The sequence below is a fragment of the Otolemur garnettii genome, unplaced genomic scaffold (assembly GCF_000181295.1).
Source record: "Otolemur garnettii isolate 467f Iridium unplaced genomic scaffold, OtoGar3 scaffold00108, whole genome shotgun sequence".
Lineage (NCBI taxonomy): Eukaryota > Metazoa > Chordata > Mammalia > Primates > Galagidae > Otolemur > Otolemur garnettii.
In genome coordinates this window covers 6078214-6091938 of record NW_003852503.1, presented here as the reverse complement: position 1 = coordinate 6091938, position 13725 = coordinate 6078214, and the positions used below count along the sequence as shown (strand labels likewise).

Genomic DNA, 13725 nt, shown 5'->3' with positions numbered 1-13725 from the left:
ATAAGATTTTACATTTCTATACTTTTTTTTTTAAGAGGTAGAGTTGCTCTGTCACCCAGGCTAGAGTGTAGTGGGATGATTACATTTTACTGCTGCTTAGAACTCCTGAACTCACATGATCCTCCTACCTTAGCCTCCCAAGTACCTTGGCCTATAGGTGCATGCCACCATGCCCAGCTGATTTTTAAATTATTTTCTAGAGATGTGGGAGGTCTCACTATGTTGCCCAGGCTGGTCCTGACCTCAAGTGATCCTCCTGCCTCAGCCTCTAGTACTTCTATTTTAAATGAAATAAAATTTTTCCTTGTAGATAGATGATCTTGTTGTTTTTCTCACCCCAGCTGTGAAAAAGAAAGAGAAAAAGTCCAAGACCAGTGAAAAGAAAGAAAGCAAAGAGAGCAGTGTTGCAAAGAATGTGGTGGACTCTAGTCAGAAACTTGCCCCTTCAACAAGAGAGGATCCTGCCCCAAAGAAAAGCAGTAGCGAGCCTCCTCCACGAAAGCCCATCGAGGAAAAGAGTGAAGAAGGGAATGCCCCTGCTCCCGGGCCTGAATCCAAACAAGCCACCATTCCAGCTTCCAGGAAGTCCAGCAAGCAGGTCTCCCAGCCAGCAGCACCAGTCGTCCCCCAGCAGCCACCTAGCACAGGCCCACCAAGAAAAGAAGTTCCCAAGACCACTCCTAGTGAACCCAAGAAAAAGCAGCCGCCACCACCAGAATCAGGTGAGTGAGGAAGAAAGAAGGAATTGCTAAACCACAAGTACTGGCGACAAAGCACTGATGCCTTAAAGGGCATTTGGAAACATGAAATGTATAATTTTAAGTCTTTCATTCCAGCCTTTTAAATATTCTATAATAAAGAAATAGAAGCAAAAAAAAAAAAAAGCTAAATTGGAGATAGTGTCTTAATTTACTGTTCAAAGCCTACAGTCTAAATAGTTTTTTTTCTAATACCCTTTTCTTCACAGGCTATCAATCCTAGTCATTGTCATTATCTGACCTGCAATTTATTTTGAATTCTTTAGGTCCAGAGCAAAGCAAACAGAAAAAAGTGGCTCCCCGCCCAAGTATCCCTGTAAAACAAAAACCAAAAGAAAAGGTAAGGAGAGATTTGTTTCTCGGCCATTTCGTGGGATATTTCTGTTCTGTCAGGGGAAAAGCCTTATCCTTGACATTTCCATGAAACCACATTTCTGCTTCTATGTAGATGGCAATAAAATTTCTTTTTCTTTTTCTTTTTTTTTTCCTTGAGACAGAATCTCTGTCACCTGGCCTTAGAGTTTAGTGGTGCCATCATAGCTCACTGTGGTCTCAAACTCCTGGGCTTGAGCAATCCTCCTGATTCAGCTTCCTAAGCAGCCAGGACTACAGGCCCACACCTGACTGATTTTTCTGTTTTCTTGTAGAGATAGGGTTTTAGGTTTGGGCCTCATCCCATTTCTTTGTTTGTTTATTTGCTTTTCCTTTCTTTATAGCTTTATATATTCTGGCCTAGGAATCTCCTATTTGGCAGGCCATTTGGCATAATTGTTTTTAACCACAACATCCTTTAGCAATTCTTTTCTATAAAAATCATCTTATTTGGCTTGGCACATGTAGCTCAAGTGGCTAAGGCGCCAGCCACATACACTGGAGCTGGCAGGTTTGAATCCAGCTTGGGCCTGCCAAACAACAATGACAACTACAACCAAAAATTAGCCAGGCATTGTGGTGGGCACTTGTAGTCCCAGCTACTTCAGAGGCTAAGGCAAGAGAATCACTTAAGCTCAGGAGTTGGAGGTTGCTGTGAGCTGTGATGCCACGGCACTCTACCAAGCGAACAACCTAGTGAGACTATCTAAAAAAAAAATCATTTATTAAAGACAAGGAAATAAAAAAATCATTTATTTTTCTTTCTATAGGATATTTATGAGGGAAACAGGTTTTTCAGGTGTATCAATAAGATGTGTTACTGACAAGGGTGAAGGGTGTGGTTTTATTCTGTGTTTATCTGCTGTCTCTTTAGGAAAAACCACCTCCCGTCAATAAGCAGGAGAATGCAGGCACTTTGAACATCCTTAGCACTCTCTCCAACGGCAATAGTTCTAAGCAAAAAATCCCAGCAGATGGAGTCCATAGGATCAGAGTGGACTTTAAGGTAAAGATATCTAGTGATCATGGACTTTTAGTTTTGTGCACCTTTGGTGCTAGTAAAGGTGTTGAAAAAAGAAATTGGCACTAAATGGCAGGCTAGATAAGAACTACCTATAGCAGATAGGTTCAAGGCTGTGAGAGGTTTAGTTAGTGTGGCAAGGTCATTGTTTGTGAATTGACTAAAGAACATAAGTATAGTGTTCTTCTCTTAAAAGGGATACTAGTGATGGTTGTTTTATACTGAACATAGGTATTGAAACATTCCTTCCTTCCTGAGTAATATCTGAGAAAATAATTCCTTCATATAAGAATTGTGACACCATGATGATTGCTTACTTAAATTACTAAAACTATAAGGAAAATTGAGTCCCCAGTATATCTTTGTAATATATTTAATATGAATTGAACTAATAAGTAAGCCTTTAATAGTTTGTGTTTGAGATTGAAATTTTTAAAAGCAACAGTTATTTTTGGATTCATTGAAACAAAATAATTTTGACATTCTGATGTCACACTAATTTTATACTTTTCGTGCTTATTTTCAATACAAAGTTGTGTCATTGTGAAACTTCTCACAAGTGATCTTTCTCTTCCCACAGGAGGATTGTGAAGCAGAAAACGTGTGGGACATGGGAGGCTTAGGAATCCTGACCTCTGTTCCTATAACCCCCAGGGTGGTTTGCTTTCTCTGTGCCAGTAGTGGACATGTAGAGGTAATGAATACTGCTTCTTTGTACCCCAGAAGGAATTGTTATATTCTATTTTGTTGATATTTAACATGTACTATATTTAAACTGGTTAGTGAAATGTTTTAAAGTTTATTAGTGATTTCAGGAAGAAAACTGCTGCTGCTTTTTTTTTGTTGTTTTTTTTTGAGACAGAGTCTCACTCTGTTGCCCAGACTAAACTGCCACGGCATCAGCCTAGCTCACAGCAACTTCAATCTTATGGGTTGAAGGATCCTCCTGCCTCAGCCTCCTGAGCAACTGGGACTACAGGAGCCTGCTGCCACACCTGGCTAATTTTTCCTATTTTTAGTAGCGATGAGGTCTTGTCAGGTTGTCTTGAACTCTTGAATTCAAGGGATCTTCCTGCCTCGGCCTCCCAGAGTTCTAGGATTACAGGTGTGAGCCACTGCAACTGGCCAGAATCTGCATCTTAATAAAGTAGCAAAATTACCTCTAGAACAGTATCCTTCAGCCTTTTTTATTGAATGGCACACTTGAAACGATAGTTAAACTTTCACAGCCCACTTAAATATGTTGATCCAAAAAAAGAATAAAAAAAATATACTTACTGTGCTTAGAACCTCCTTCAAAAAGAATTGAATTAACGATCTTTAAAAAGTTTCGTGGCACACCTAAAATCCTCTTATGGCTGTGGCAAACTGGTTGAAAATCACTGGTTTAGATCTGAGTTTAATAATCTCATCTTTTAAATTAAATCTTTATTAGAGCTCTGATTTTCCGGTTAAAGGTCCAAACATGGAAAAAAGATTACAGTGTTCTTCTATTAAAAGAACTATTGATGGTTGTTTTTACTGAATATCAAAGCTCTCTTGTCTGTGAAGGGTTCTTAGCAATTAGTGAGAAGAAGAAGTAACACCCAGTGAAAAATGGGCAAATGACAGACACAGATAACTCACACAGAGAAATACGACAGGGTGGAGACGAGCATCAAGCCAGCCCTCTAGTACGCAAAAGCTGGACATTTTGAATTTTCTTTATTTTGTTTCTTTAGATTTTTATTGTTTTGTTTTGTTTTTGTGCTAGGATTACAGGCATGAGCAACCTGGCCGATTCTGTGACTTTATATATTCTAGTGTTATTTCCACTTTAGTTCCCTGAGTCTCCTGCAGTGCCCAATACTGTACTTTTTTCATAGTCATTGCTTACAGAATATATATTGAACTAAATATGTACCAGTGGAACTCCTAAAACCCAAAGTATCTAAGTCAGGTATGGTTGATATTTTTTCCACACATTATTTGACATACTTCTATGTTCCCATCTTCTTACTATAGTTTGTGTATTGCCAAGTCTGCTGTGAGCCCTTCCACAAGTTTTGTTTAGAGGAGAATGAGCGCCCTCTGGAGGACCAGCTGGAAAATTGGTGTTGTCGTCGCTGCAAGTTCTGTCACGTTTGTGGAAGGCAACATCAGGCCACAAAGGTATGTAATAGATAGGTAATAGAACTGTAGTCGGTTCTCCGTATTTGTAAGTTCCACACCTATGGATTTGACCAACCTCAGATTGAAATTATTTGGGGGAAAAAAAAACATGGCTCGGTGCCTGTAGCTCAGTGGTTACAGCAGCCAGCCACATACACCAGGCTGGTTCAAACCCGGCCTGGGCCAGCTAAACAACAGTGACAACTGCAACAAAAAAAAAAGCTGGGTGTTGTGGCGGGTGCCTGTAGTCCCAGCTACTTGGGAGGCTGAAGCAAGTGAATTGCTTACCCCCAAGAGTTGGAGGTTGCTGTGAGCTGCACTCTACCCAGGGCGACAAAGTGAGACTCTGTCTCAAAAAATAAAAAAAGATGGTTGTGTCTGTACTGAATGTGTACAAACTTCTTATTATTAATCCCTAAACAATACAGTATATCAACTATGCATGTGGCATTTACATTGTATTAGGTATTATATATAAGTAATCTAGAGATGATTTGAAGTATGTGAGAGGCTATGCAGACTGTATAAGCAAATACTGTACCATTTTGTATAAGGAACTTGAGCATCCATGGATTTTGTATCCTGCTGGGTAGGGTGGAGAGTGTCCTGGGACCAATCCTCCATAGATACCAAGGGCTGACAATACTCAGAGTATTGCTTTCTGTTTCTATTTTTGCCTTCTAATTTAGGATTCTGTATCTAATTCTTTTCTCTTTTGACTTCTTTTGACCTCTTAATTGGGCATACTCAATTGATTATTTTAGTGTTTTAATTTTGGGAATATAACAGAAAACAAGATGTTGGATAAAATTCCAAAAATAAAATCTACCCAATGAGAATACTCATCACTAGTGTCTTTGGCAAGAGATAAATCCCTATGCTTTAATTGGAAGTAAGTAAAGTATGAGGAAATTTAACTGTTATAATGGTGTACTATACCTACTTGAATATGAAATGAGGTACTAAGTAATAGATCTTTAAGTGAAAGTAATGTGATGCCCACTTTTTGCTATCATATTTTCTTATAGCAGCTGCTGGAGTGTAATAAGTGCCGAAACAGCTATCACCCTGAGTGCCTGGGACCAAACTACCCTACCAAACCCACAAAGAAAAAGAAAGTTTGGGTGAGTATACATATTATGCTATTTCAAAGAGACTTTCCTTGGAACTCTTGGGCTTACATAACTTGTAATAGGAATATCCTTACTAGAAGATATAAGGAGTATCAAAATAATAGCTTTTTGCCTCATTACAAGGAAATCATCCTAGTAGAGAAATCAAATCTAGAAATGGATTGTGTTTGAGAGCTTTTTCATTAAGAAAAGATATTGGAGCGGCACCTGTGGATCAAGGAGTAGGGTGCCGGCCCCATATACCAGAGGTGGTAGAGTTCAAACCCAGCCCCAGTCAAAAACTGCAAATAAATAAATAAATATAAAGATGTATGTTTGAAAAAAAAAAGAAAAAGAAAAGTTATCAAGGGCAGCACCTGTGGCTCAGTGGGTAGGGTGCCGGCCCCATATACTAAAGGTGGTAGGTTTGAACCCAGCCCTGGCCAAACTGCAACAAAAAATAGCTGGGCATTGCGGTGGGTGCCTGTAGACCCAGCTACTCGGGAGGTTGAGGCAAGAGAATTGCCTAAGCCCAGGAATTTGAGGTTGCTGTGAGCTGTGACACCACGGCACTCTATCCAGGGTAATAAAGTGAGACTCTGTCTCTAAAAAAAAAAAAAAACAGAAAGAAAAGGTATCAAAAATAAGAAATTATTGGCCAGGTATGGTGGCTCCCACCTGTAATCCTAACACTCTGAGAGGCCGAGGTGGGTGGATTGCTTGAGCGCATGAGTTCAAGGCCAGCCTGAGCAAAAATGAGACCCCTGCCTTTATTACAAATAAAAAAAAAAAAAAAACTGAGGCAAGAGGATTACTTGAGTCTGAGTTGGAGGTTGCTGTGAGCTGTGCTGCCACAGCACCCTACCCAGGGGAACAACTTGAGAAAGAAAGAAATTACTAATTATTATTGGCTTTCTTCCCTTCTTTTCCAGATCTGTACCAAGTGTGTTCGCTGTAAGAGCTGTGGGTCCACAACCCCAGGCAAAGGGTGGGATGCACAGTGGTCTCACGATTTCTCACTGTGCCATGATTGTGCCAAACTCTTTGCTAAAGGTAACCCAAAAAGCTAGTTTTGTTAACTTTTAGAGGTTGTTCTTAGAGTCTGGGGAGTAAACTACACACTCTATTGGAATGAAATAAAGTCTTGTGCATTATGTCAAGGATACCATTTAGACTCATTTATTAAGTTCTTGTTTTTCCTCTTTCCTTTCCATAGAAAACATAGCAACTAGAAATGCTGTGTTAGCTTGTATGGAAAGAATTAAAGGGACTTTTTATTATAGCTAACCACAAAGAAATGCTCTAAGCCAGTTTTCCTAAAGTGTGGAACATATATATTTGATTGTTTTGTAAGTGATTTTAGGTGGTACTCAAATATTTTGTTTTGATAGTTATGTTAGAAAATATCATAACTAATATAAACCCATTATATTACTGACTTAGGAAAATGATGACGTAACATTTATTACTAAAGTTATTTTAAGCAAAATAAGCAGATGAATTTAAAGAAGTCTATTAAGGGGCTGGGCTCATGCCTATAATCCTAGCACTCTGGGAGGCCAAGGTGGGTAGATTGCCTGAACTCAGGAGTTTGAGACCAGCCTGAGCTAAAGTGAGACCTGTCTCTAAAAATAGCTAGGCATTTGCGGCAGGTGTCTGGTACCAGCTATTCAGAAGGCTGAGGCAAGAGAGTCATGTATGCCCAAGAGTTTGAAATTGCTGTGAGCTATGATGCCACAGCGTTCAATAATACTAAAGATTCGTGGGTAAAGCAGATCTGTGAAGGTTGTACATATCACTAAATTTTAGAAAGTGCTGCTCTAAGCTCTAACTTAAGCACATAAAGAATAAAGAAAAATTTAAGTTAACTATTCCTTACTCCTACCTTGGCCCCTGGCTTTTAAACATTTAAACATTTCTCTCAAATGTTTAAGAGGTAGTTTTCTCCTCCCGGCTTGGTGCCTGTAGCTCAGTGGCTACAGTGCCACAGCCACATACACTGGAGGTGATGGGTTTGAACCCAGCCTGGGCCTGCCAAACAACAATGGCAACTACAACCAGAAAGGCCAGGCGTTGTGGCGGGTGCCTGTAATCCCAGCTCCTTGGGAGGCTGAGGTAAGAGAATTGCTTAAGCTTAATAGTTTGAGGTTGCTGTGAGCTGTGACGCCATGGCACTCTACCAAGGACAACATAGTGAGACTTTGTCTCAAAAAAAGAAAAAAAAGTTTCTCTTGCATTCTTTTCCTAGCATGTTATCTTTAAAATTGATCTCATGTTCTTTTTAATGGGTCTAAAGAGAACTAGAGGCATATCTGAAGCTGTTTTGTGCATGTTCTAGGAGCTTAGTATAATCTGAAACATTCCATAGTAGGTCTATACTCTACTGTTAGCTGTATGGAAAGAATTAAGGGAGTTTGTAAGGGATTCCGTAAGAATGTAGATTTTAGATTAGCCTAAGTTAAGGGCCTTAAAAGCATTGGTGTGTAAGCCAAAGCAGTGCTGTAAACTTGGCTTTGCTTTCAGGAAACTTCTGCCCTCTCTGTGACAAATGTTATGATGACGATGACTATGAGAGTAAGATGATGCAATGTGGGAAGTGTGATCGCTGGGTCCATTCCAAATGTGAGAATCTTTCAGGTACAGAAGGTTGGAGTCTTTTTATTACAGTTTTCTTCTTTCTAGGTACTACTGCATTTACAGCCCCTACACTTTTATAAATCTAAAATTATGGTACTGTTGTGATTGTAAGTCTTACTAAGTTTAGTTTTTGGCTTCTAGAATAAGCAGCATCATGTTATATTTGTGCTTGCTTATCTTGAACACCCGCCTTAAAAAGTATTTATTTGCTGTCCTTTGTGGCTTCTATAACCTATTAACCAAATCCTGGATTAGTGTTAATTAATAATGTCTCTTTTGGAGATCGGTGTTGTATACATCCATGGGTGGTTTTTACTCTTAATGTGGTTCCTAACACACAACTTTATAGGAAGCTCAGTGGAATAGTTTTCCTCTTTCCTGCTTTTCAGAGGGCTTTGTCATTGTGGGTTTTTGTTTTCCTAGATGAGATGTATGAGATTCTATCTAATCTGCCAGAAAGTGTGGCCTACACTTGTGTGAACTGTACTGAGCGACACCCTGCAGAGTGGCGACTGGCCCTCGAAAAAGAGCTCCAGACTTCTCTGAAGCAAGTTCTGACAGCCTTGTTGAATTCTCGGACTACCAGCCATTTGCTACGCTACCGGCAGGTAGGCTAAGTCTCATTTTGTTTTCTAAGAGCTTGTTCTTAGGTAGTTTTTGGTTGTAATAGAGTGAGGGGATTTTTTTTGGTTTTGTTTTACTTCATTCTTCAGTTAGTTTTGTAGAGTTACTTATTTTGGCTATAAACATTAGGAAAACTTTTAGAACCAAGGGTAGGACCACCTTTGGAGTAAGAAATAGGAAGGGGGGAAAAAAAAGAAATAGGAAGGGGCCATAGCTTCAAAGGCCTTGAAGTTGTAATAAGAAATTTGGATTTTATACTCTGAGGCTGATGAGAGCCAATGAAGGATTTTGCCTAAGAGGGTAACCTGATCAAGGTTGCTTTTTAGGGAAACAAATGAATGGAGTGGAGAGGAAGAATTGGAGAAGCTTGAGCCTACAGGCAGGAGCAGTTATAGTGATCACTTTGAAAACTACTACTTTGTCCATTAAGTTGTGAACTATGTATTTTATAAGGTTGTCAATGGGAACATAAATAGCATCGGAAGAAATACATGGATAACCTTACTTAGAGCTAGGCTACTATTTTATCTTTTAATAGAGCTCTATTTTTTTGAATAGCTCCTATCTTTGTCCTACTCAAAAGGAACTTAGCACAGTTTCAGTTTCTCCTTACTAGGTTTGGAAATGATCAAACAAAACACCTAAGTTAGTCTAGCCATGCCAATAGATAATGTTAGCATTTTAACCTTCCTTTTCTATTTGAGAAGTCTGATTATTTTCATGTTCTTTGAATTTTATAATATGATTTGTTCAGTGGCATCTTTATTAATTTTGATAGAATTCGTGTGGATGCCTCATTGTTAGATAAAAGAAACATGTTTTTCCTGGCAATAGGCTGCCAAGCCACCGGACTTAAATCCTGAGACAGAGGAGAGTATACCTTCCCGCAGTTCCCCAGAAGGACCTGATCCACCTGTCCTTACTGAGGTCAGCAAACAGGATGATCAACAGCCTTTAGATCTGGAAGGAGTCAAGAGGAAAATGGATCAAGGGAACTACATATCTGTGGTATGTCTCTACAATGAACTACCAGAATTTCAAGTGTCAGTGATTTGTATTATATTTAGAAATGCTATGGGTTTTTTTTGTTGTTTTGTTTTTTTTTTTGAGACAGAGTCTCACTATGTCACCCTCGGTAGAGTACTGTGAGGTCACAGCTCACAGCAACCTCAAACTCTTTGGCTTAAGCGATTCTCTTGCCTCAGCCTTCCAAGTAGCTGGAACTGCAGGCACCTGCCACAATGCCTGGCTATTTTTTGGCTGTAATTGTCATTGTTTGGCAGGCCCAGGCTGGGTTTGAACCTTCCAGCCCTAGTGTATGTGGCTGGAGCCCTAGTGGCTGAGCCACAGGCGCCAAGCCTAGAAATGCTATGGTTTTAGGTACCTAAAAATATGCGAGCTATTTTAGCTCTGTGTTTCAGAAGGGTTATGATAGGGAAAGTAGTGTCTGGAAATGGTTTTTTTATTTGGATTTCAGCTGAGTTCTCTGCAACTTATATTCAGAAGAAGCACTAAGAACTCTTTATGGGGAAAATGCTCTAATGGGAACTTAATTGGTTTTCCTCTTTTGAGATCAAATTTTAATAATGTATCTTCCTTCATAAAGTATTTTGTTGTAGATGCGTGTTAATTTTATGATTTTAAGAATACCTCTATATAGGAAATAATCATTTTATTATCTTATGGTCCATGTTTGCTAATCTATTATTTATTCATTTTAGTCCAAATAAAAAATTGTGAACCTATTTGGGTAACTTACCACAATACAACTAACTTGTTTGCAGTTTTGCCTTATTAATTTGGCATTTCTTAATTGTCACAAGTTAACTATGGACTGAATCCTAAAGGTTTTAACCAAAGAGAAAAAAACTTTACCATATTAAAATAGGGTGATTTTTCTGTTGAGTCTCTGTGTGAGATGATTAAGGAGGGAAGAGGAAGTGGTTTTGAGAGTGTATTGTTTTATGAATAATTAATATTTTGTTTTTAAATATAGTTGGAGTTCAGTGATGATATTGTGAAGATCATTCAAGCAGCCATTAATTCAGATGGAGGGCAGCCAGAAATTAAAAAAGCCAACAGCATGGTCAAGTCCTTCTTTATTCGGGTGAGAGATATTACTAGTTCATAGTTTTAAAATTTAATTTAATTTTTGCTGTTTTTAGAGACAGAACCTTGCTCTACCTCCCAGTCTGGAGAGCAGTGGCATGATCAGAGCTCACTGTAATCTCTAACTCCTGGACTCAAATGATCCTCCTGCCTCAGCCTCCTGAATAGCTAAGGCTATAGGCATGTGCTGCCATGCCTTGCTAATAAAAAAAATTTTTTTTTCAGAGATGGGGTCTCTTTGTGTTGCCCAGGCTAGTCTGAAACTCCTGGCCTCAGATGATCCTCCTGCCTCAGCCTCCCAAAGTGCTGGGATTGTAGACATAAGCCCCTGCTCCCAGCCCTAGTTCATGTCTTTAATACTTACCTATGAGTATTACTACATGAATACAATGGAATTTTTTTCATCTAGTTTTTTACTTTGCCATGTATAGAAAACATCTTTTGGTTTAATTTGATCCTCTGATTCTTTGGGAGGAAGTTGGTGAGGTTGCCAGAGCAGATAGATCTTTCCCTTAGTGGCCTGACATTATCCCAGTATTGATTGACAGAGAAGCTGCTATAAGGATGTTGGGTTTTTTGTGGTTTCCAAATGAATATTCACGTGTTTATATTTTGTTTGTTTTTCTTTTTATTTTACTTTTAGCAAATGGAACGTGTTTTTCCTTGGTTTAGTGTCAAAAAGTCCAGATTTTGGGAGCCAAATAAAGTATCAAGCAAGTAAGTGAAATTTAGAATAACTATTTAACTTTCTTTCCTCCTTGTCAGCTAGAAATCTGAATGTTCTTCTATCTCTAGATTGAATTTAAGAGGTTTTAATATTAAAATGAATCTGTTGAACTGTCTTCACTGCTGGTTTGGAGACATCACATTAGTAATGTTTGTTTATGCTGTTGCTCCCCCTTTTCATATTTGTTACGTTTTAAGGAACTTGGTTTAACTTAAGATGTGTGTCTGATACAGTCACGTAGAAGTGGGTTCTATTTTACTTAGTTCAGATTGTGCTCTCCTATGTCTCTTGATTCTCCATATGAAACTTTTAATTTTTATTACAGTAAATTGCTTTTTCTTTTTTTGGAGACAGTGTCTCAAGCTGTTACCCTGGATAGGGTGCTATGGCATCATAGCTCACAGCAACCTCTAACTCTTGGACTCAAGCAATCCTCTTGCCTCTGTTTTTCTATTTTTAGTAGAGACAGGGGTCTCACTTTTGCTTAGGCTGGTCTTGAACTCGTGAGCTCAGGCAGTCTAGCAGCCTTGGGCTCCCTGAGTGCTAGGATTACAGGTGTGAGCCACTGCTCCCAGCCTAATTCTTTTGATTTTTGATAGGACTATCATTTGTTTCTGGAATTTGAGCTAAGAGTTATCTACTAAAATTATATTTTTTAAAATATTAAAATTCTGTATTCTTAAGCAAATTCTGTGACTTGTTCTTACATTCTATGAGTGGCTCGTACATGGAGCACCTGATCTTATCAGGAATTTAGTTATCTTATACAGTTCTAGGTATATTGTAGGAGTTGAATAAATACGTGTTGAATCAATTATTTTCAGCAGTGGGATGTTACCAAACGCAGTGCTTCCACCTTCACTTGACCATAATTATGCTCAGTGGCAGGAGCGAGAGGAAAACAGCCACACTGAGCAGCCTCCTTTAATGAAGAAAATCATTCCAGCTCCCAAACCCAAAGGGCCTGGAGAACCGGACTCACCAACTCCTCTGCATCCTCCTACACCACCAATTCTGAGTAAGGCACCCAAGGCAGAGACAGCTTTCTCTTCTCCCTCTAGCTGCAAATAAGTGATAGACTTTATTAATCTAAATTAAATATACTTGGATATTAGAAAGGAATTTTCAGGTCATCCTTAAATGTAGTAAGATCATTATTTTTGCTTTACTTGAAATGATAGTAAGGACTTGATATAAATACTACTGAGGATTATAACATAGGTGGTGAGAGTGTAACTTTGAACACTTTTTGAAATGGGTTTAATCTGTGTGCTATTTAAGCTGAATTATTTTCTTTTTTTACTGGAAATCAGATATAATATTACTAATTTCATTTTGTTTTAGAAAACTATTTACTCGTTTATTATTTTGAGACAAGGTGCTCTATTGCCTGGGCTAGAGTACTATGGCATCATACCTCACTGCAACCTCAAACAGTCCTCCTGCCTCAGCCTCCCAAGTAACTGGAATTATAGGCATGCACCACCATGCCTGGCTTTATCTATAAAAAAGAGATAGTGTCTCACTTTTGCCCAGGCTGGTCTTGTACTCCCAGCCTCCCAGAGAACTAGGATTATAGGCATGAGCCACTGCCTGGCCTATCATATTGCCGATTTTAACTTTACATGTTTTGGGTTTCAAGGTACTGATAGGAGTCGAGAAGACAGTCCAGAACTGAACCCACCCCCAGGCATAGAAGATAACAGACAGTGCGCATTGTGTTTGATGTATGGTGATGACAGTGCTAATGTAAGTACTTTGGAATGTGGGATTCTGGTTAATAGACACCCCAAAAGAACTATTTGTCCTTTGTTATCTATGCCTGATGTCTGGGTGCTATTTATTTAATGGATGTTTGGCACTAAATTTGTAGGAATTGGACTATTTTAAATAACTGACATAGTTGATTTAAAAAGTAATTTGCCTTAAATTAACCTTCTTTTTTCTTTTTTTGAGACAGAGTCTCAAGCTGTTGCCCTGGGTAGAGTGCCCTGGCGTCACAACTTACAGCAACCTCCAACTCTTTGGGCTTAAGCGGTTCGCTTGCCTCAGCCTCCCAAGTAGCTGGGATTATAGGCACCCACCACAATGCCCAGATATTTTTTAGTTGTAGTTGTCATTGTTTTTTGGCGGGCCTGGCTGCATTTGAACCCCTTGTCTAATAATTTCTTTCTTTTTCTTTCTTTCTTTCTTTCTTTCTTTTTTTTTTTTTTT

The 13725-nt window shown here is 38.9% G+C and overlaps 1 protein-coding gene across 1 annotated transcript in view; it reads left to right on the top strand.

Moving 5' to 3' along the window:
- KMT2A (lysine methyltransferase 2A) overlaps window positions 1-13725 on the top strand; it is an 88251-nt gene that overhangs the window by 42929 nt on the left and 31597 nt on the right. The window contains exons 7-20 of the mRNA XM_023517288.1: window positions 342-722; window positions 1025-1098; window positions 2005-2136; window positions 2732-2845; window positions 4156-4302; window positions 5331-5426; window positions 6347-6467; window positions 7938-8060; window positions 8475-8659; window positions 9510-9683; window positions 10672-10782; window positions 11428-11501; window positions 12336-12529; window positions 13154-13260. Coding sequence (XP_023373056.1) covers window positions 342-722; window positions 1025-1098; window positions 2005-2136; window positions 2732-2845; window positions 4156-4302; window positions 5331-5426; window positions 6347-6467; window positions 7938-8060; window positions 8475-8659; window positions 9510-9683; window positions 10672-10782; window positions 11428-11501; window positions 12336-12529; window positions 13154-13260 — 2033 coding nt within the window. The remainder of the gene's footprint in view (window positions 1-341; window positions 723-1024; window positions 1099-2004; window positions 2137-2731; window positions 2846-4155; window positions 4303-5330; window positions 5427-6346; window positions 6468-7937; window positions 8061-8474; window positions 8660-9509; window positions 9684-10671; window positions 10783-11427; window positions 11502-12335; window positions 12530-13153; window positions 13261-13725) is intronic.